Raw genomic sequence first — 22,337 nt, forward strand, 5'->3', positions numbered from 1 at the left:
CACCCACCCAATTGGACTCCCGGAGGATATTAGGGACCATGATAAACATCTTGGCAATTTTTATTTCCGGGCAAAAAAAGGTCAAAAAATTCCAAAATTAAAGGCTATTATCCACGTTTTTTGTGGAATTTTTTTAGGTTACGTGGCCTGGTGGGGAAAAGTATTGAGACCCTAGGGGATACATATAACTCGTATTGACCGAGTATCACTTATGTGCAAAACCAAGGACTTCCTTGATACTCAATAACATGATTCAATACCAATATCCTATAGTCAAAAATTTGCTATATTATTAACAACATATCAATACATCTGATGAGACAAAAAAAAAATTGGATTATTGCCCCGCCTGTAATAGAAACAAATTGGGTTAGTTTAGTAGAAAAAACCTCCATGATGTACATCACTACATTCCTATAACATTACTCATATTTTTAAAGCGGGGAGGGGGTAGGGGTTTATCTTGCCCTAAATTACTACTTGAAGTGTCTACACCTCGCTATTTTTTCCGCCTCGGCTATGCTCATATGTCTAATTCCATGATGTTTCATCCAGCCCTCTCCTTGAATAAACAGTTCTTGAAGGGTATTTTTTTCTAGTTTCAGCAACTTGAGGCCTTCATTTACACGGGGAAAGAAACCTTCAGGTCTCAAACACCAACTCCTGAATACGCCATATAAAACATCCATGTCACCTCCAAACCTCTCAACACCACCGCTATAGAACTTAGTGTTGCTCATAAGGATACTATTAAATATCAAACGATCTATTCCACTGGCTAAACTTCTCCATACTGTAATAAAGTCCATGCTGTTTAGACCTTCTTCCAACTTAGACATCTTCCCCTGCAAAAAATCAAGAGCTACTACAAAAGATCTTGTTACTGTCCAGCCTTCTTCAATCATTTCTTGCCACTGCTTCTTATTCTTTATATAATCTCGAATCTGAGCATCAAATCCTCTTAAAACAACATTAGTCATCTTATCAATCCATTCTTTTCTAAACTCCTCTAGTTTCGTGATTTCCTCATCTAAAACCCCATTTTCACTTCCCTCAGTAACACCAGTGGAAAGACTACTCTCTCCAAAAACTTTTCCTGATTCATTGTCATCTGCAAGTCCCATTTCAACAAAGATAATATCATCACACCATTCGACTAAGATAGACTCGAGATGGTGAGCAGAATTAACTGCTGTCATAACTCTGGCCACAGCATCATCATCTGCCAAAGCTGTGAGCCCTTCTGCTTCTTGACATTTGGTAAGCAAGCAATTCAGGAAGGTCTGAATTATTGGAGCACCCACTAGTCTGACAAATTGAGATCTCAAAAACACAGAAGGTATTGATCTACAGCGGTCAATGACTGATGATACATGTTGAAGAACTATGGAAGAAGCTACGGGAGATTTATAAACATCAGACCCAGGAAAAAGAACTGCTCCTCGAGTTTTTGTTGTCCAATTTCTCTCATCTTCCATCTCAGGTTTCAATTTCTCTAGTATGTTGTCCAGTTCTATTTGCGCCCATAAATCAAGCCAGTCTGGCCGATCACAGAAGACGGAGAGAGAAGACATCCTTTGCAAGAGACTGTATTCCTCAGAGTCGAAGATCCCAGACAGGGCAGCAAGAGCTTGAATCTTTTTATCAAATGCTATCATCAAATCAACCAGATGAAGCCAAGACATTCTTCCCTGTGGCCTAACCTCCACTGTAGTCTCCTCATCCAAGCGAGAAACATATGCAGGGAATAATTCCTTTGCCAAGTAAGTTGACAGGGAGGTCACCATGCCTGAAATCCATTCCTCTCTGCAACTGTATCCTGTCAACATTGCTTCATCCACCAAGGGTTGCAACAATCCGTCCACTGAATCAATATAATCCCTTGTATTCTTGTAGACAAGAGCAAAAATATATTCAGGCTTATCTACCCACTTTTGGAAATGATGAAGGGATGCAAGGGAGAGAGGATTCACAAGTTCTTCAATACCCCAGAGTGGCTGGTACATAGAAGTATTATGGTTATACCCCTCGATTTGCCGTGACTTCCTTTTCCGCTGTAGCTCCTGCAGGCTGCATAAGGCAAGAAAATTTTCACAATACTTCTGTTTAAGCTCTCCATGCATTGCTGAGAGAGGATTTGACTCTTCAGCAGTTCTTCTTTCAGTATTTGAAGAGCTCAATGTGGAAAGAGGTGGTGGCCAGCCAATCGAAACAAGCAGGGCACGGTAATCAGCAATGGCCTGGGGTCTCAAAATAGCCAAGGCGCGATCAACTCTATGATCAGCAGCTGACACAAGTCGGACCCATTGAGGATGTTCCCTTGTCACTGAAGCTAAAATATCATCTACTGATTTAAGGGAATTGATTGCATTGACGCATATTTCCTGCGAAAAGATGTAACAAAGTAAGACAATCAACTCTTGAAGCATGACTCCAAACAGAAACCATTCAGCTGATGATAGTTTCCAGGGAGAACCTCTGAATACTGACTAGTAGACCGTTTCTTCAGATTTCTGTTCATCACAGAAGTGACTGCATCTTCAATGTCACCAACCAGGCTATCAAGCTTCAATGCTGTCTCTGAATTCAAAACAAAGGTGACCGTGATCAGAGGAATAGCCAATACGAGAAAAAGCATTGCTCTACAACTTTAATCTTCCAGCAAACAAAAGCTCACAAATGTCAATTATTGCATGGTGATAAAAAAAATTAGAGGATATACAGGAAAATCACTAGGGAAACATTTCAGAATTATGTTAAGAACAGTCTACTCATTAATCCAACATGCTGCTTCTACTGAAAACTTTTAGCCAATAAAAAAAATGGCAATGGCATAAGAAAGACTTGAAAAGACCTTCAAAGCTGGATCTTTTAATAATGTTGGAGCATAGTAAGATAATGCCCATAACCTATTTCAAAAGGGAATCAAATCTGAATTCCCAGCAGTGGACATGCCCTATTATTTTATTAAAGAGCAGATAATTCTGACCCACAAGCTCATTCAAAGGCTATGATTTACACTCTGGTTCTCTTAGACCTAGCGTCAAATTCCACTGAAGGGAAAATAATCAATTTACTGTAAACCACCAGTGGCCAGCAAAACCATGAGATGCCAAGAGGCTGCCACCAAACCCAATTTAAAGCCTATACCTTGTGTCAACGTAACCTCCTAACCTGAGTATCAAAGCTTTTTAATATATGGGAAAACCTCTAAGGGTGCGTTCTATTCACCTTGATTTTCTGTAAGAGCTGAAGTAGTTTAAAATCAACTAAACTTTTCTACAACCAATTAACTGAATTATGAACTTATGTGAATTACTAATCTAAACTTAGTAAAACTTATATTTAGTCGTAAATTGAGCTCGGGTAGCCCTTATGAACCTTGATCTTAACTTATCTATATATGTTTTTTCCTAAACTTATCCAAACTTTAGCACTTAGGAAAGATGGGATACAAACGATGATTAGCTTTAATCAATTGAAATGGAAATTCACCAGTTTGATATTTTTATTATAAATATATCAACATTCACTAGTACAAATGAAAAGAACTTACCTCAATTTTACAGCTATAATGATTGTTACTGAAAGAAAGACTCGAAATAAACTCTTCATGACTCTTAATTGAATGAGATCATAATGTAAAGACAACCCCATCAAATTCTCACCACAGGCAGGATTTACAAATGGTTCTAATGTACATCAATGATCAACCCACCCTCATTATTTCCTGTAATGTTAAAGCTAATTATCGATTGTAAAGCGGTAATTATTGGCCAAGATTCACAAAAAGAATACTCTTTATATATTTTCCTTATGACATTTTCAATCAATTATGAATTATGAATGCTTCATCAAATTCCACTAATTAGGTTGAACTTTAATTTCTGATAATCACATTAATACTCAAATCATAGCCTGACTCAACTTCAAATCATCAACTTACCTTACAAAAAAACCACAAATTATATGAATTGCATTATAATTAAACTTTATAAAAACACAAATTAATTCTCAAATTATCAACTAACCAGCATAATTTCGCACCGTCGCTACTCTCGCAACTTCTTTAGCCAATGCTGGTAGCTCATCTACGGCCATATCCTCCACTTCTCCATCTTCACAAAAAATTATAAAAAAATAATCAAAATTCAAATAATTTGATTTAAATTCCAGGAAAATCGGAGAAAGTGAAAACCTGAATTGGAAGCAAAAGAGGAAGATTTGGATTTGAGATCTTGAAGCTGACGATGAACATGATAAAAAGCGTCTGAAATTCGGTCGGAAGAAGAAGCGTAAGAGAGAAGACTAGAGTCGAGGCGGCGAGTAAGATCGGTGAGATGGTGAGTCAACTCAGAGCAGTGAGTGTCCAACTCGGTGACCAGGTTTGTGGATTCGGAGAGATTGAGGTTGTGTGTCGGAGAGAATGTGGAGTTGAGGAAGGAGATGACCGGAGGAGAGAGAGAGGTCATCGCCGGTAAAGTTTCCGGCGAAGAATCCATCGGAAGAGTTGCCGGAGTTTTTCTTTTCTTTGATTGCATTTGAGGAGCTTTTACCGTTGTTTGGTGTTTTAATGATGGTTATGGCTAATTAACGAATTTGGGGCAAATGGGTGACTACAACTACAAGGGTGTCATTTCGGGTCATAGGTTGGTTTCGAGTCGGGTTATTTTGAGATTGAGTCATGTTAAATTACTACTTTCGATTTACTATTTTTTTTGCAACTATTGTCAAAAATGGAAGTTACACATTATTTGCAACTAATGTTTTCTTTCGTTTTTAGGTTTTCATCTCTATCTATCTATCTCCTCATCACATGCATTCCTATTTTTCGCTCTCTATTTTACACTCACAAATAAATTTTGCCTAGGAGTCCATGCACCCTTCAAAGTTGCAAAAAATATGAAACAAATGTAGTATTATATTTATATGGATTAAATTTTACATTTAATCAAGTTGGATTATATCGGGATAATTTTTGTACCTATAAATTTAGAAGGTGCAATTCTAAAACGCTTGGATTAAAAAACTTAAAAAGTGTTAAATATTTGTATTATAAATCCTTGACTGCAAATTATCACCATATATAAGGAAAAAAAACATATAATATGTGAGATCTTGTTAGATAGTATGTAATTAACATATTGAACACGGTAAGAAACTAAGAATACAAGTGTTGCTAAGTAATAGATTTCCATAAGTCAAACAAACACTTGGTAATGTTCTTTCCTCATATCCAGAGTTCTCAAATCGGAGTAAATGCTAAAATTACGAAACTAGAATCATTGGGTTTCCAAAGATCAGGAGCAATTGTTGCTATGTTAAGTCCCATGTTGAGGCTTTGATTGAGCTGCTTGCACCAAGGCAGACTCCCACAGCTGTTGTTGATAGTTCTCTGCAGAGTTTTGATCTTACTGCCAATTCTAGTGTGAAGAAAGAGTAAATATGTCAAGTATTAATAGCTAGAATTCATCAAGTTCTAAAATAGAAGAATTAGATATTGATGTGACCAAAGAAGTTGAAGAATAATTGGCCTCACTCGATTCTACCATGGCTGATGTTAATCAAAAGGATACAATCTGACCCAATGAAGTTGAATATAGAGCAACTTCTTAATAATGGTAATCAAACAAAGAATAGATAGTTTGATAGTTTTTGACTACTCTGTAATACTTGCAGTAGTAGTTTCGCCTGTTAGAGGACACGGCAACCATCCAAAAGATATGCTTTTGAAATACGCACTAGATGAGCTAACCTCCTGAGCTAACAGTCACCAGGCTCACCACATTTTTTGTACAAATACACAAGAATGCCTTCCAAATTTCCAATCACCAATCATATTACCACCAAATTAGCATTCAACAAAGTATATTCTACTGTGTGGATTGCCAAGGCACGGCTACGTCAGCACCATGTAATCTCTGAACCTATGCTATGCCCTACTAAAAATAGTACTATATAAGATGATACACAAAATCCTACTTATGGCACAAATCATCTACATTTTCAGTCTGTCTATCAGAAAGGCCCCTCTGGATCTTCAATGCACTATCAGAATTTTTTCGCTTACAAAATGGCAAAAGCTGTGGAAGATGATGTTTATCGAAAATGATCCACTATACCAGAGATGCTCTTAGAAATTAATTGACTTCAATTTGGACTATACCGGAGATACTGTTCATAGAATTCGATCAACTGTAACCACACCAAAGACGGAAATGTGAGATACTATAGCCACTTTTATGTAATATAAAGAACATCAATATATCACTATAAAAAAAAACTGAGAAAATTACCAGAAGAGGGTTGTTTGCCTTCAGAAACTTGTTATCGACCATAACTTCCCTTCCATCGGACCTAGAAGACAGAAACAATACAGAAGACTCATTACATGAAACAAATGTCACTAATAACATCACATAGGTGATAGAAACATAATCAACAGAACTGTCAGGCCACATCATTTTCAAATACTTTAAACTCTTCTAAAAAGGAATTATTTCCTTGCATCAGCTCATCAACGTGGATGTTACTACAGAGATCTCACAGCTAAATAAATTTATTTCAATATATAGCAAAATTATAAATGGTATACATACAATGTGAGTGTTCTGTAATGAGGCTATGACAACACAGTTGAAATAACTCAATCGAAGGTCAGATACTGACACACCATATCTGGCAGTCCAGCTAATTGCTGGACAAACTACTTAAACAGGACATCACAATTCACTAAGGATGGGTTTTATTAAAGCTGGAACTTAGGACAGAACTCCAATGAGTAAGTTTGGTGGGTTCAGGGCTCCTATATGAAAGCAGATACTAGTAAACAAGATGCATCATATACCAGCAGTGTTCACAGTCCAAAGCTTTCTAGTTGATGCAAGAGAAGGATTTTTGCAGCAACTGCTTGCAAAAAGGCTGCAGCCAAATCATTGAAAAAAACAAAACAGCAATAACACACAGACACAATATTGTAATTGCTTAAAAAACACACAAAAATAGTGAGCACCAAAAAGAATTACAGGAGAACATGTCTGCAACTGCAAAAGTATTATTATGATAAGACTAAACCACAAACCATAACAAAGATTCCAGACAAAAGCAGAAACGAAGAAAGACAATGCAGGAATAAAGTGAAAAAAAACCAAAAAAAATGCATCTGTTGGTAGCTACATTCATAGGGACATCATACTAGTTTCAGTAACTAATCAAGAATAACATTGAGTTTGAAGGGAACATGTATGATCAAAACAAAGGACCAATTACAAAACTATTATGCTTGAGTTTGAAATGCAAAGTAAATCAGGAACACTGCAGACATTTGGAAAATACTAAACTTAGCAAATAGCAAGTGGGTGTCTTCACGATAGAAATGATGATTTGAGCCAAACCCAAAGCATAGTACTAGACAAACTATAATGCTTTAAGAGGTCAGAAGAGAGGGATATGATCCAGCAACAAAATTGACCTCAGAAAGTTTTACTTAATTGATTTTACTCTCTATAAGTCTATACTAATTGGAAGCTGCAACTACTAAATGCAACGAGTTTTTTTAGTTGTATCTTTTGACAAGTTTGTCAATTATGCAGTCTAGAAAAGGTTTGTTGAATCAATAAAGTCTGACTTCTTCAGAAGAGTGACGAGAGTTGAAGTAACAGAAATTACTGGCCTCTCTCTTCAGAATTGGTTCATTTACCCTCATTCCTTCATCACTTCTGTTTATGAATTATAATAATAAAGCTAGCCTCACTCTCAAGAATCTTTTAACCTCCCCACATTCCATCATCACCGCTGCTTGACTTATAATTGCAAGCAGCTGACCCTTTCAATATATAAGAATCAGGGAATTATCACAGTAAATCAAAAAGGGGATGTTTACCTAATTTAAAAATTAGAATAAAATTAGCTGTTTGCTATTCCCATGATTGTGAAACAAGTATATTATATAAGCATTCCTTTTTTCAACATCCCTCTAATAAACATAAAAACTCAATTACTCAAAACATTTGTTTTACCTTTTAAGCAGTCCTCAGTCATCCCAAATTTCTGTTCCCTCTTTCCCCCAAGAAACATCACAAAGATAATCTAACTTATCAAATTCTCAAGCTAACAAATTCACACCCCAGAGAGAGAAAGGGAAAGGAAGTTAGGGAAGTAATCTAAATTTACATTTCATGTAGAATGACATCAAAATAAATATGACCCCAAAAGACAGGGGTACCTCAACTTCCCAGCACATCGAAGTGCCAATGTCAAGGTCTAAACCAAGAGAATTCACCCAAACCACAACATACATAAGATTAATCTAAGGAGGCTAAAAAATAGGAGCACATATCTTAATTTTGAATCATTATCAAACATATGTCAGCCACAAAATGAAAAAAAACTCAAAATTCAAATTGATCAAACAGATTGAAGTTTAAGTATATATTGAAGCCAAAGTAAAGTTAACCAAAATCACCTTTCCAAAATGATGTTTGTCATAGCATATTTCCTAACTAGGCTTCAAACATCACCTTTTAACTAGAAGCCCTAACAAAATCCTTTGCAGAAACATACTTCAAAACTCAACCTCATATCAGATGTCTCATAAAATTTTGGTTATTTTCCCTCCTGCACCCTTCTGCACCCTCCCACCCCTTTAGCTTTGTCCCCATGATGATAAAAAACCACGCAATTGTACTGCAATGATACTATCACAAGCTCTTTACAATGAAAACAGAGATGATGTTTAAATGGAGTAAATAGGACAAATGATTGTAATTAGGGATTTTACTCAATCAACCAACAAATTTTAAATTTGGCTAGTATCTGAATATATGACACTAACATGAAAACTTCAGACATGATAACATTCAAAGCACAATAATCCTTTCCACAATGATACTTAACTAGGAAGAAGGTTAGCATACCTCATTGCCAAAAAGGTTACAGAAACATCCTGAATATTGTTTGTCACTGATGCTGTATAGCTTATTGCCTTGGTGATCCTTGTAATAACAGAGGAACTCCTTGAGCTGTCCAATTTCTTCTTGCGGTAGGCATCAGAATTTGCTAACATAAGATCCTCAGCCCTATCACAAGAGCTAACATTCCCAATTGCTGCATTTGAAAAGTAATCAATATTGAGTGACGAAGTATCCTGTGGGAACCTTCTTACAGAACCAGATTTCCTTCGCTTTGCACCTCGACGTAGATTGCTTTCGCCTACTTCCACACTGTTTGCATTGGATTGACAATTTGTTAAACCATCTCCTTCTACAGTCATGGGCTGCGGAAAATGTACATCCATATTCTTTCCACTTGAACTTTGACCATATAACTGGTCATTGTTTTGTTTTTCATTGCTAGCAACATGTGGAGATACAGTCTCAGAGCCCTTGTAATCAACACTTTTGGCTGCTCTAGGTCTCCTCATTGCCTCATCATGCTCTACAACAATGTCAACCATGCCAGGTTGAGAATGGGCCTGAACTGAGTTGTCTAAAGCAGCAGAGCGTTGATGTTCATTGCTAAGTGATATCCTAACGGGTGTTAACTTACTCTTGGAAGCACCATAAGTATATTGCATTTTCTTCTTTGGTTGGGTAAATTTGCGTCTTCTCTTTCGAGAACTCTTCTTTGAGCCAGAGCGCAAGCTGCAGTGAACAGAAAAGATGTTTATGTAACTAGTACGCAACAAATAACCAAAAAAATCCAACACCTGGAAATGGCTAAGTCGCTAAGAACATGAACTTATAACAGATAAGAGCAAGCAAAAACCTCTCTTCATAAGCTTCCACAACATCAGGACAAGTTTGAAGATGATCAACGGGCTCCCAAGTGTTCGCACTCTCCGGCCAACCCCGCCTAAATCAAGCACAAATTTCACCGAAAAGAAATTTCAGCTAATTATCATTTAACCAAATCAGCTACATTTATGGTGAATGTTCCCCCAATTTCAGCTAATTTCACATGTAAATCAACTAGGTTAAAGTAAATCAACTAGGTTAAAATGATAACTATATTAAATGTTCCCCCCAATTTCAGCTAATTTTCATTGAACCAAATCAGCTACAATTATATTGAATGTTCACCCAATTTTAGCTAAATTCACATTTAAATCAACAAGGTTTAAATGATAATTCTCTCAATTTCATTCACTACAACCCAAAATCATATTTCTTATACCAACAACAGCCTATCACATGAAATTAAAGTCATCTCTCCACATTACACTATAATTCCAATTGTACATACAACAATAAACAATGTCTCTCAATCATAATCCATAAGCCAATCCCTAATAAACAGCGCGGAACAACCAGAATAACCTCGGATTAAATCCCGTCTACATAACTGCCCTCGGTAACACCCAATACACAACCAATTAACCAAATTAAATAACAGACGAAAAAGAAAAGAAGAAAATACGCACCATTTGATCAAATATTGACGCTCCCCCTAATCAAAAACAAGAACAAAATTAGACAAACAAAAATCAAAAAGCCCTAAAAAATCAAAATCAAAATCAAAATCAAAATCAAAATTGGGAATTCAAAATTATCACCTTACAAATCCTCTTTCGACGAATAGATTCAACCTCATAAAACCCTTCAGCAAGCTTTCTCCTTTCTGCACTAGTTTTCCCTTCAATCGAACCATCAACACCATCTCCATTTTCGCCTCTTTCTCTCTCCTCTGCTCCTCCTTCACCTTCTTCCTCATACCCTTCATCTTCATCATCATCTTCTTCTTCATCATCTTCCTCTTCGTAATCGTCTTCTTCATCTTCTCTCTCTTCACCCCCATCAACATCAATGACATTTTCTCTCTCCTCCTCTTCCTCTGCTTTAATACGCTGCGTATTGGGGGTGGATGAGGAGGGTAAGTCCTTAAACTCGTCGTTTTGAGAAGGGTGAGACTCAGTGAGTGAGTGAGAGTGAGTCAGTGAGTTTGACTCGGATTGAGGAGTCCCACTTCCTCCACTGTTTTTGGGCTTCTTCATTGGTTTCTCTCTCTTCACTTTCTCTCTCTACTGTAGGATGAGTTCTTCTTTCTCAGTTTTCCCTCCTTTGAGGTTTGATTGCTCTCCTATCTATTTGGGCATAATAATCTGACATGTAATGAGGGCAAAGTACAATATATAGAGGTATATTTGTATTCGATTTTATGAAACGGCGTGTATTATTATAGACGCCGTTACAGAAGAATTTATATCGTGTGTAATAATGGTGATATCACATTTCATACAATTGAAATCTCTTGCAATAATGGAGATTTTACTTTTCAACTTTGACTAAAAGTCAATAAGTGGACCGTTGAAGGATAGGATAAACGCGCTTTGAAGTATTAATTGTGAGATAGGATTCACGCGTTTTTGACATGTGTCCCTCTTTAGTGACTTTTTCCTCGAAATTGTGAAATTCAATGCTTGTGAGTGAGGATGGTCTTTTCATGAGTTTTGCACTTTTGCCCAATCCTAACTATATGAAGTATGAACATTGGTCTAAGTGTATTTGCTTCCCTAGCTCATTAGAGTGAATTGAGTGCCTTAGGAGTGTATTAGTAATGAAAGGGAAGAGATAATTCAATAAAGTGTTCAAACTCTTGAAAACCCTATCACTAATTCAACATTTTTTATCAATTTCATGTTAATTAGAAGGTAGTTTTGAATTTATTAGGCATCAAAAAATTTAGATTAAATCAATAGCTAAATGTTCGATTTTAAAATTTTGAGTTATCTTACACAATACACATCTCAATTTTTTCATATCAATCAATGGAAAAGGGCTACACTATGAGATATTGCATTGGCTCAATTTGAGTATTTCACAAGTAAATGTACACATTTGATACACCTCAATGAATGATTGTTTCAGGTAAAGTCCTTGTTACATGTATCATTCCATTGTTTTGGCCTAAATTCAGTATCAAATCTGCTACACTTCCATAATTGGGGCAGAAAATGACCTTTGTACCATATATGAACATTGTACTTCCCCAATTTGCCACATACATCATTACCTCTACCCCCCTTTTTACCTCCCTAATATAGAAAATGAGAAAAAGGAAATAAGGGCTCTCTAACTCAATTAAGCGTGAATGAGAAAATAAAAACAAGATGTAACATACAGTGGCTGAGATTTTGAATGTAAACTTCAGCTGCTTGGATCTTATAAGAACATGTATTGTTGCAAATTTTTTGTTCTCTTCTTATTCTGAAGCTTCCTAAATGCAGACGACTCAATTTGTCTAATCCTTTCCCTACTGACACTCATCAGCTCACCAATCTCTTGTAGCGTCTTCATTCTTCCATCTTCCAATCCAAATCTCCATCTTACCACCTGCTTTTCTCTTGGAGTCAATGTATCCAAAACCTTCTCGAGATCTTGCCTCATGAACTGCTTAGTCAATAAATCCTCAGAAGTTTCTGCTTCAGGGTCTGCAATAACTTCCTGAGGGGAAATCCACAAGGATTCAATGAGTCATGATTTTAAGTAATGAAGGGAATAAAGTAATTGAGTTGCATGTGTTAGATGAATGATGGAGAAAAGATGCATACCGAAGGTTTAAGATTCATATTGAAACCAATTTTCTGGTCTAAAGACCTAGGAGCCTTAGGAGTCATTAGCACTGCATTTAGCCTCTTCATTGAAAGCCCTGCAGCCTCTGCAACTGCCTCATTTTCAGGTTGTTTTCCATTTTCACTATACAGCTGTTTCCGAGCTTCTTTTACTCTATAAGTTGCCTCAACCATGTGAAACTGCATTTACAATCACAGCATGAAAAAACACTTACTTCTGGCCTCATAAAACAATATATGCGAGACAAAACTTATAATTCAGAGTCTGGTTGTTACATAGGAAAAGAAAAAACAAATACTTATGGTTCTTAGATTCATTTCGATGTGTAATGTTTTCTTATCTTTTATGATCTTTGTTAATACTAAACATATAAGTATATAATGGTCACAGACAAATCTAGGAGACTGCAACCAGATTTTTCGATAAATAAGGGAAAGGGATGTAAAGAGCACTTACTGGAAGGCGGATTGTCCTTGACTGATCAGAAAGAGATTTTCGAACTGCCTGTTTTATCCACCAGTGAGCATACGTTGAAAACTTAAACCCTTTGGAGGCATCAAACTTTTCTGCACCTCTAACAAGGCCTCTACATCCTTCCTGCAAGTCAATAGATTTACTTTCATAGGTCACATGCAATAACAAGTTGAGAATAACAAGAAATAATCTTGCAAATTTTAGGTTGATGTAGGTGGACAAGAGGGCAGAAAGGCCATAAACCTGAACAAGATCTTGAAGATTCATTCCAGATCCTTGATAATTTTTGGCAATTGATATCACAAGCCTTACGTTGCTTTTAATCATTTTATCTTTGCAAAATCTACCATGGTTTAGACGCTTCCTCAAAGTCCTCTGATCAACACCTGCTGCAGCAGCCCACTGCATAAATGATGGCTCCTCCCCAAATTTTTCTATCAGTTCTTTATGCAGCCTTTCTAGTTTGAGCAAATCCTGAAATAGTTGATAGCTGTTGATGTCAGTTTATATAGCCAAATACAAGAGCCGAGAAATGTCATGTGCTCTTAAAACTCATCGATATTGACTTTGGATACAAATTCTCAACTCAAATTTATACATTATCTTAGGTCATTAACAGGGGACCAAAGAAATTTGAATTGTTTACATCCTTAAGTTTTGTAGGAATATGATATTTCTACACAGATACATTTTGTTCACGCAAACTGGATTTTTATTATCTGTTATATAACAATTAGAGTCCTCCACTACAAGGACTTTATATAGGGCCAGCTGACAGCCATCAGCATCAATTGACAAGACAATTAACCAAGGGGCCGAAACCACAGAGGACCCCAATATATAACACTACCTCATTTCCTAAAGGATAAATAGAGTTATAGTAGCAACAGAAACCAAAAAAGTAGAAAAGAGTGCATATTGTCGAAAGTGGGGAATGTAGATGTATTGTGAGGTTTCTGTAAGAAAAAGAGAGTTGTAAATCTTGTAAGTGGAGTTTCAAGTAAAAAAAGGTTTGCCAAAATAGGAAAAAAGCATAAGTTAGCAAAAGTGCAACAGCCAGAAAGGAATGGAGGTACTGAAAGACATAATCCATGATCTCACATGCAAAAATTTGAACATTTGAGGAGGGTTCATTTAATGATTTGGATCTCTTAAGAACTGCATATTATGGATGATTTTCTACTTTGGTTTTTGATTTTTGCTATTATTTCTATGTTATCCGCCTTTTAAAAAAAGGACCAATATTCAAGGATATTATCAAAGGGCCCTCAGATTTCGTTCAAACATGGAAGCATGGAAGACATATGCTTCCTACACAGGACAGCATATTCTTAAGTAAGCATTACCACATCTTAAGCATTTTCCTGGTATGTTCTGTGATATAATAATGTTTTAAGGATCCCTTGCAATATGAGATCAATGAAAGAATGCCTAGAAATATTGAACAAAACTGACTATAATCTTCCATTTCCACATATGAACTCTCAAGAGAAGAAAGTTACCTACCTCATACGCCTGACATTTAGTCATATAGACCACATTCATATTACAAAAAGATTAGACATACCTGAATTCCGGCTGACAACTCCAGCTCTTCAGAAGAAGTAAGAAGCTTAGAGGAGCCAGTGCCTCTTATGTAACGCAGTGGATCAGAATAGTCCACTTCCTGCACGGATGTGCGCTTTCTGCGGCCATTCCCTACCTTGACAGAAACAACATTAGATGCAGCCTTCTCTGCAGCCTTGTCTCTCCTGGCCTTTCTCTCTCCTTGGCGTGTTGACCTAACAGCAATGCTCTCAACAAGTTCTGCTTCCAGGAGTTGAAGCTCCTCACTTGTTGGCTCAGTGTCAGCAGGTTCAGAAACAGGGTACTCCATGAGGTCGCCTTCTCTAAGAGAAATGCCAGCACCCTCAAAGTTTCTGACATTACCTAATTGTTCACTTTCTAAAAGTTGAGCACCATTAAAATGAAGTGATTGACCTTCAGGCTTAGACTCTGGTTTTTTTGGTTGACTGTTAAAAGCCATTTGTGCGGCATCCTTTGCAAATTTGGCTGCTGCCCTTGCCAAGGCAACTGCTTCAGCAGCAGCGGCGGCAACAACAGCTTCTTCATTTTCAATCAGTACCTTAGCTGCCAATGCAGTATCGAACTTTGCCTGAGGATGAATTCAGAAATGGTGCACTAGTTAAAGATGCCTATGTATAGTTTTCATTTCTTCCCAGGAAAAAAAAAAAAAAAGCCTCCAGAAAATGAGGGGCTTTTGATAGAGCACATTGTTTCACCTCCATTACAAAATCAATAAAAACAGCTGGACTAACCATCAGTAATAACATTCGAGGCACTGGCAATACATTACATGAAGTTATCGTTACCCAAATGCTGAACTGTTGCACACTACACCTAGGCTGTTGTTCTAATACAAAGTCTGTATGCCGGATACTCAGGCACTCGAATATGATCATAAGATGTATGACAATTGTCCCTCCAAAGGAGTCAGAGTGTCATATTGGCATATTGCCCCAAAATCAAAAGGTTTTCAGTGTACTTGTGGATCTTAAAACTCATCAGTTGAATAAAATGATACAGTTTGCACATTAGTGAGCATGCCTAAACCTCATCAATACGCATAAACATACAACAACCCAAATGACATAATATAGCGAGTAAATGCAACCAAAGATAAGAATGGAAACTTAATGACCTGATGTAGACCAGTATAGCCGAAAATTGCAAATTCTTAAAACTGAATTTCAGTTAGGTATAACTAAAAAAACTAGAACATGATCAACACTATGTTTGCGAAACAAATTACTAAATGAAGGAAAGGGGACGCGAGGATCTTACTCGCATTTTCCAAATATAAATCCCACATTCCCTTACCTTACCTGCCCTACAGGCTACACCAATGTATATCGAAATAATCGATAAAAACATATCCTCCCATCCCCACGAATCTCCCTTCCTCGAAATCCCATCATTCAAACACACAATAATTTCAAGATTAATGAGTTCTGACCTCAGCTGGAGAGCCCAATGTGCTCGGAAAATTGGCATGTACATATGCAGAAAGTGAATTGGAATTAGATTCAACATAAGACAAACGCAGCTTCTCTACATCAAATACAGCAGTTTCTGCTGATGCTGTTGGTGCTGGTGGAGTAGACACCGCACATTGTGTGCGAAAACAGACCGAATCTCTATTTCTCACTGCCAAATTTCACATAATAACAATCAAAATCACAACTTCTTAGTTCTATACACTCATCACATTGACCTCAAACCAATAAAAAAGACAGAAAATTGAGCAATTTTGAAATTAAGCTAATTCTAGTATTAAAATTCAATACATACTTCAAATGGGTAATAATCAAATTAATCAGATTACACATTAATCAGCATAAAAGTATACATGAAATAGTACAATCTAATCAAAAAGTTTAAAACTTTAGCAATAAAATTGAAAAGGGTAATCAAAATTAAACCTTTTTTAGTCAAAATCATGATAATTAAAAAGGATGAAAAACATACAGAGGGAAGGTGCAGAAGAAGAAGCAGGAGGATGAAGAATGGAGGTAATAGAGAAAGTGTCAGGTTGACATTTGAATTGCGGCAATAAACATGTCATCTTCTTCTTTGTTGTTCTTGTTCAAAATCTATTAATGGCGGTGGATTTACATAGATAAAGTTGCAGAGAAGTTTGAGTGGGAAGAAGAAAGGAGCAATGGATAAGGAAATCGCAGAGAGAGTGCTACCAACGAGTAACCACAAATGACCAAGAAAACCCCACTTTTTTCTTTTTTCTTTTTTTTTTTTTTTTTTTTTTTGGGTCTTGGTTTGGGTAAAATAAACTCCCGCCATTGGCCCACAAAGGTGAAAGGTGTAGAAAATTAGGTAATTTTTGGGGTTTATAAGATTTGGAATTGGGTTAAACAAAGAGTTCTTAGGTGAGATTTCCAAATGCTGCAAGAGATTGGCCAACAACAAGAGTTGAACTAGAATTTCTTAATTACATTTGGAGATCGAATTGATGTTATATGGTGTACACTGTACTATAAAATTGACTTGTATTTGATTATTTGATTTGAAATACTAACTCAAAAATTGTGTTCTACCTGAAATTAAATGACTTGAAGAAGTCCGTAAAAACTCCCTCGAAAGAAAGGGCATCCTCTCTACTCGATAGAACGACCTGCCGATTGCGACGGTACTGCTACCTGTTAGGTTTATCTCTCGGCAATGGCTGAGGAGATCGCTGCTTACGTTTCTCGTCTTGCCCTTGAAGAAGAGAAGAGTGTTGTTGATTTGGGTGAAATACAGAACGATGATGGTGAAGAGAACCTAACCCTAATGCTGATTGGGAGGGTTCATATGAACAGATCCTATAACATTGATGCTTTCAAACGCACAATTACTGGTGCTTGGGCGCCCTCTCAGGGTGTGGCGATTAGGGTTCTTAGCCCTAACTTATATGCTTTTCAATTTTTTCACTTCAGAGACAAAGAGAAGGTGTTGGAAGGCAGACCTTGGTGCTTCGATAAAAACCTGTTACTTCTTAAAGAGATTGAAGGCGATGAGCAACCAGAAGAAATCAAAATTACTCATTCCCCTTTCTGGATTCGGATAAAAAACTTGCCCTTTAATTGTCGTTCTGATGCATATGTCAAAGCGGTTGTAGCAGGGATGGGGGAAATTCTGGAAATTGAAAAGGACTTATTAGGAATAGGGAGATATCGAAGAGTTAAATTGCTAATTGATGTTTCGAGACCCTTGCGTAGATTTCAGAAGATCAAGGATAAAAGAGGGAAGGAGGTTCAAGTTGATTTTGCCTATGAAAGACTTCCGTTTTTCTTCTTTGCTTGTGGTGTGATGGGGCACTCTGAAAGAGATTGTCAGGTGGTTTCAGAGGAAGATAAGACGACCAATTTAGGGTGGGGTTTGAACCTTAAAGCCACACCTCGCAAAGGGAGAGCAAAAGAGATAGAGGAGATGGAGTCAATTTCAAAGAGGAAAACCTTGTTTGTTACTAAAGCAGAGACTTTTGTTCCCAAAGTTGTTGTTGTTGAAAGGAACCTGATGTTATTGTGACAGGATCGGACTCTCTTTTGGTGCTGCAAAGTACCCCTGTACTTGCTGAGACGTTAGACTCTATGTTAGACAACAATAAGACCCTTGCATTGGTGGAGAAAGGTGACAAAGCAGGGGTTGAGTTCCTGGGTAGCCCTGAGATGTTTGTTTTTGGACAGCATGAGACCACAAAAACAGGACAGAATAAAAAGTGGAAGAGAGTTGAAAGAGGAAGGGACCATGGGATGTCTGATGTTAGTCTCCAGAATCATAAAAGAAACATAGAACAAGCTGAAGTAATCACTGATGAGCAGGTTGGAAAACGTTCAAAGATGAGCATGGCAGGATTGACTTATTCTGTACCAGCGGTGGGGTTTGGTGAAGACCAACCCCACCGTGAGCAATGAGTATTTTATGTTGGAACGCCCGGGGAGTGGGCAATCCCCGGTCCGTTCGCCAACTCCGTAAATGGAGTAATCTCTATGCCCCCGACATTATCTTTTTGTCGGAAACAAAAATAAATAAGATTGAGGTTGAGAATTTGAAGAACACCCTTGGCTTTACTAATGCCTTTGGTATTGCTAGTAGAGGACTTTCGGGAGGATTATGTTTGTATTGGAAAGATGGGATTGATTGTTCTATAATTTCTTATTCCCAAAATCATATTTGTATTGATATCAACCAACTTAATGTTGGCTTGTGGAGATTTGTGGGGATATATGGGTGGCCAAAGGAGGAGGAGAAGCATAAAACTTGGAGTTTGCTTAGACATTTGTGTGGAGAGGTGGACATTCCCATTCTGCTAGGGGGTGACTTTAATGAGATCCTCAACTTTGATGAAATTGATGGTGGGGCTGACAGAGTTAGGAGGGAGGTTCCAAATTTTCGTGAAGTGGTTGACGATTGTGATCTTCGTGATTTGGGTTATGTGGGAAGTTGGTACACATGGGAGAGGGGAAACTCTGTAGATACAAGGGTAAGGGAAAGGCTAGATCGTTTTTTAGCCTCTTCCTCTTGGATAGACTTATTCCCTGACATTTTAGTGGAGCATCTAACTCGTTACAAGTCCGACCACACCCCAATCATAACTCGCTGCAAGAAAAAGCTTCAAAGAAAAAAGAAGAAAAAGAAGCAATTCAGATTCGAAACTGGTTGGCTCCTTGATGAGGGATGCGAACAAGCTGTAAGGCGTGGGATGATTCTGAAGGCTTGCATACTGTGGAGAGGGTGTCTGCCATGGGAAGGGGTCTACGTGTGTGGAGTGGGAAGAATTTTGACAAGTTAGGTGACCAAATTGTTGAAGCAGAAAGGCAGTTGCGGGAGGCTCAAATGAAACCCATCACACCTGAAAGCTGCAAGGAGTGCTCTGAAATTGAGAAAAAGTTGGATGAGTTGAACGAAAGGCATGAAGCATATTGGTATATTCGCTCTCGTGTGTCTGAAATTCGGGATGGAGACAAGAACACCAAATATTTTCATCACAAAGCCTCCCAGCGCAAAAAGAAAAATTTTATCGAAGGCTTGTATAATGATTTGGGGGTCTGGCAGAATGATGAGGAGGAGGTGGAGAAGCTCGTGTGCAATTTTTTTGATAAGTTATTCACATCGGATAACCCTTCTAGCTCGTGCGTGGATGAGGTTCTCAAACTTGTAAAACCAGTCATCTCTTCTACCACAAACAGTGAGCTCATGCGCCCTTTCTCGAAGGACGAAATTTACAGTGCTCTCCAACAAATGCACCCATGCAAAGCTCCGGGACCTGACAGTATGCATGCTATTTTCTATCAAAGATTTTGGCATATTATTGGTGATGACATTGCTAGTTTTGTTGGTAGTATTTTACATGGTAGTCTGTCACCGAGTATTGTGAACAAGACTAATGTTGTTTTGATTCCGAAAGTTGACAAACCAACTATCACCGCTGAGTTTCGCCCTATTGCTCTTTGTAATGTGCTTTATAAATTAGTTTCGAAAGCAATTGTGATGAGATTAAAATCAATCCTCCCGGAAGTTGTATCAGAAAATCAGAGTGCCTTTGTACCGGGAAGACTCATTACTGATAATGCTCTCATTGCTCTAGAAGTCTTTCATACTATGAAAAAGAGGAGTAAGGGTCGAAAGGGTTGGGTAGCCATGAAACTAGATATGAGTAAAGCGTATGACAGAGTAGAATGGGGCTTCCTACGCCAATTGCTTCTTAAAATGGGGTTCGATGGAAGGTGGGTGAACTTGATTATGGACTGTGTAACTACTGTCTCGTATTCCTTTGTGATCAATGGTGGTGTTTGTGGCTTGGTTACTCCGTCTCGGGGTATCCGTCAAGGTGATCCCCTATCACCTTATTTATTTATTTTGGTAGCAGATGCTTTCTCTAGAATAATACAGAATAAGGTGGAAGAAGGGAAGCTACATGAGGCAAAAGCTAGCCGTAATGGTCCTGCTATTTCTCATCTCCTTTTTGCAGACGACAGCCTCCTTTTTGCTAGAGCCAACCGACAGGAATGCAATGTGATAGTTGATATACTCAACCAATATGAAAATGCATCTGGGCAGAAAATTAACTACGACAAGTCGGAAGTTTCTTTCAGTAAAGGAGTAAGTGTTGAGCAGCGGGATGATTTGATGAACCTTCTTAAAATACGGCAAGTTGATAGACACGAGAAGTACTTGGGTATTCCAACAATTGTCGGCCGGTCGAGAAGATCCGTTTTTAATGCTCTGTTAGATAGAATTTGGAAAAAGTTACAGGGGTGGAAAGAAAAATTACTTTCTCGGGCGGGAAAGGAAATTCTCCTCAAAGCTGTCATCCAGGCAATTCCAACCTATCTGATGGGGGTGTATAAAATTCCGGCGACAATTATTCAGAGTATAAAGTCGGCTATGGCAAGTTTTTGGTGGGGTTCCAAAAATTCTGAGAGGAAGGTGCATTGGAAGAATTGGGAGGAGATGTGCTCTCCAAAGGTTCTTGGTGGAATGGGCTTTCGGGATATGGCGGTCTTTAATGATGCCTTGCTTGGGCGTCATGCATGGAGACTTATCCGGAAACCGGAATCCCTTTTGAGTAGGGTGATGCAAGCAAAGTACTACCCAAATCGTTCTTTTCTTGAGTCGAGTTTGGGTCTTAATGGAAGCTACTCTTGGAGAAGTATTTGGAGCTCAAAGGCCATAATTCTTGAGGGGTATATATGGAGAGTTGGAACTGGAACAAACATAAATATATGGCAAGACCCTTGGCTTGCTGATGGCGAGGGGCGTTTTCCCACTAGTACGGAGAATATGGTTGTTCAGCATGTGAGTGAGCTCATGAATGACAGGAAGGATGAGTGGAATTCAGACCTGATTGAGCAAATTTTCAACGACAGAGATGTCAAGTGTATTCTGTCTATTCCTCTCAGTTGGAACCAGCAAAAAGATGAGATTACATGGGCTTTTTCTAAGGATGGGGAGTATTCGGTTAAGACCGCGTATATGCTCGGGAAAGGCTGCAATTTCGATGCTTTTCATCAAGCATATGTTGAGATATGGGGCTTGGATGTCATCCCGAAGGCTCGCCATTTTTTGTGGAGATGTTGTACAGGGACTCTTCCTGTTAGGAGTCTTCTTAAATATCGCCACATGACTGACTCTGCTGTATGCCCTTGGGGCTGCTCGGAGGAGGAAACCCTCCAGCACGCCTTATTTGATTGTGATCGAGTCCGAGTACTGTGGGAAGATGCAGGAGTTGTGGATTTAATCCAAGGAGAGGAGCGCCATGATTTTTGCGAATTAATCGTGCGGTGGAAAAGCAAGAATGCAAAGCTCAAACAAAAAGCTACTCTGCTTGCTTGGGGTATTTGGTTTGAAAGGAACAAGAAAGTATTTGAAAACAAGATAACCCCAAATGCTGTGATTCTTGAGAGGGTTACTCGCCAGCTTGAGGAATTTGGGTCTTATGCTAATCGCATCTACAAGACCACGCATCAGTTGAGAACAGTCGGCCCCAAGAGATGGACTTCCCCTCCTGCTGGTTTCTGCAAAATTAATGCAGACGCTTCTCTTGCTGTGGATGGGTGGATTGGGTTGGGGGTGGTGGGCGAGAAATCATTGCAGGGAGGTCATTTTTGCAGCAACAAGGCGAGTCCGTGCTCATTGGCCTCCAGAAATTGCAGAGGCAAAAGCCCTGGCATTTGCTATGCGTGTGGGCAGGAGGTATGGGATTGAAAATGCTTTGTTTGAGTCAGACTGCAAGCT

At 38.2% G+C, this 22,337-nt stretch overlaps 4 protein-coding genes across 5 annotated transcripts; 1 reads left to right on the forward strand and 3 right to left on the reverse strand.

Moving 5' to 3' along the window:
* Positions 1-220: 220 nt before the first annotated feature.
* LOC145614629 (RINT1-like protein MAG2) lies at positions 221-4,558 on the reverse strand. The gene is made up of 4 exons (XM_081669691.1): positions 4,199-4,558; positions 4,032-4,118; positions 2,477-2,580; positions 221-2,384 (listed from the first exon to the last, which is right to left on the reverse strand). Exons 1-4 carry the CDS (start codon positions 4,539-4,541, stop codon positions 477-479), a joined length of 2,442 nt encoding a protein of 813 aa, XP_081525817.1. The 5' UTR covers positions 4,542-4,558; the 3' UTR covers positions 221-476.
* Positions 4,559-5,087: 529 nt separating this feature from the next.
* LOC145614693 (chromo domain protein LHP1-like) lies at positions 5,088-11,085 on the reverse strand. 2 transcript variants are annotated; one of them, XM_081669766.1, is made up of 7 exons: positions 10,553-11,085; positions 10,421-10,446; positions 9,766-9,852; positions 9,547-9,641; positions 8,916-9,435; positions 6,297-6,357; positions 5,088-6,195 (listed from the first exon to the last, which is right to left on the reverse strand). In XM_081669766.1, the coding sequence occupies exons 1-7, from the start codon at positions 10,988-10,990 to the stop codon at positions 6,151-6,153; spliced, it is 1,272 nt and encodes a 423-aa protein (XP_081525892.1). In that variant the 5' UTR covers positions 10,991-11,085; the 3' UTR covers positions 5,088-6,150. The 2 variants fall into 2 exon arrangements, with proteins under 2 accessions (XP_081525892.1, XP_081525890.1); XM_081669764.1 differs by having other exon boundaries at positions 8,916-9,641.
* A 727-nt stretch (positions 11,086-11,812) lies between these two features.
* LOC145614695 (RNA polymerase sigma factor sigB-like) lies at positions 11,813-16,834 on the reverse strand. The gene is made up of 7 exons (XM_081669768.1): positions 16,572-16,834; positions 16,060-16,250; positions 14,611-15,198; positions 13,287-13,517; positions 13,026-13,166; positions 12,548-12,748; positions 11,813-12,440 (listed from the first exon to the last, which is right to left on the reverse strand). The coding sequence occupies exons 1-7, from the start codon at positions 16,666-16,668 to the stop codon at positions 12,159-12,161; spliced, it is 1,731 nt and encodes a 576-aa protein (XP_081525894.1). The 5' UTR covers positions 16,669-16,834; the 3' UTR covers positions 11,813-12,158.
* A 445-nt stretch (positions 16,835-17,279) lies between these two features.
* Positions 17,280-18,128, forward strand: LOC145613570 (uncharacterized). The gene has a single exon (XM_081668677.1). It carries the CDS (start codon positions 17,280-17,282, stop codon positions 18,126-18,128), a length of 849 nt encoding a protein of 282 aa, XP_081524803.1.
* Positions 18,129-22,337: the final 4,209 nt, after the last annotated feature.

The sequence above is a fragment of the Chenopodium album genome, chromosome 25 (genome assembly GCF_948465745.1).
Source record: "Chenopodium album chromosome 25, dcCheAlbu1.1, whole genome shotgun sequence".
NCBI classification, from domain to species: Eukaryota; Viridiplantae; Streptophyta; class Magnoliopsida; order Caryophyllales; family Amaranthaceae; genus Chenopodium; species Chenopodium album.

What these genes read in the sequence shown, in the direction of transcription:
- LOC145614693 (XM_081669764.1), bottom strand. Translation starts at nt 10,990, where the DNA reads ATGAAGAAGCCCAAAAACAGTGGAGGAAGTGGGACTCCTCAATCCGAG. An exon ending in CGTCAATATTTGATCAAATG is followed by an intron (nt 9,853 to 10,420) that starts GTGCGTATTTTC and finishes TGCTTGATTTAG; the next exon opens with GCGGGGTTGGCCGGAGAGTG. An exon ending in AGGCAAACAACCCTCTTCTG is followed by an intron (nt 6,196 to 6,296) that starts GTAATTTTCTCA and finishes GTGTGGTTACAG; the next exon opens with TTGATCGAATTCTATGAACA.
- LOC145614695 (XM_081669768.1), bottom strand. Translation starts at nt 16,668, where the DNA reads ATGACATGTTTATTGCCGCAATTCAAATGTCAACCTGACACTTTCTCT. An exon ending in CATTGGGCTCTCCAGCTGAG is followed by an intron (nt 15,199 to 16,059) that starts GTCAGAACTCAT and finishes ATTCATCCTCAG; the next exon opens with GCAAAGTTCGATACTGCATT. An exon ending in ATCTTCAAGATCTTGTTCAG is followed by an intron (nt 13,167 to 13,286) that starts GTTTATGGCCTT and finishes ATTGACTTGCAG; the next exon opens with GAAGGATGTAGAGGCCTTGT.
- LOC145613570 (XM_081668677.1), top strand. Translation starts at nt 17,280, where the DNA reads ATGGCTGAGGAGATCGCTGCTTACGTTTCTCGTCTTGCCCTTGAAGAA.
- LOC145614629 (XM_081669691.1), bottom strand. Translation starts at nt 4,541, where the DNA reads ATGCAATCAAAGAAAAGAAAAACTCCGGCAACTCTTCCGATGGATTCT. An exon ending in CTCTTTTGCTTCCAATTCAG is followed by an intron (nt 4,119 to 4,198) that starts GTTTTCACTTTC and finishes TTTTTTGTGAAG; the next exon opens with ATGGAGAAGTGGAGGATATG. An exon ending in GACGGTGCGAAATTATGCTG is followed by an intron (nt 2,581 to 4,031) that starts GTTAGTTGATAA and finishes TTTTGAATTCAG; the next exon opens with AGACAGCATTGAAGCTTGAT.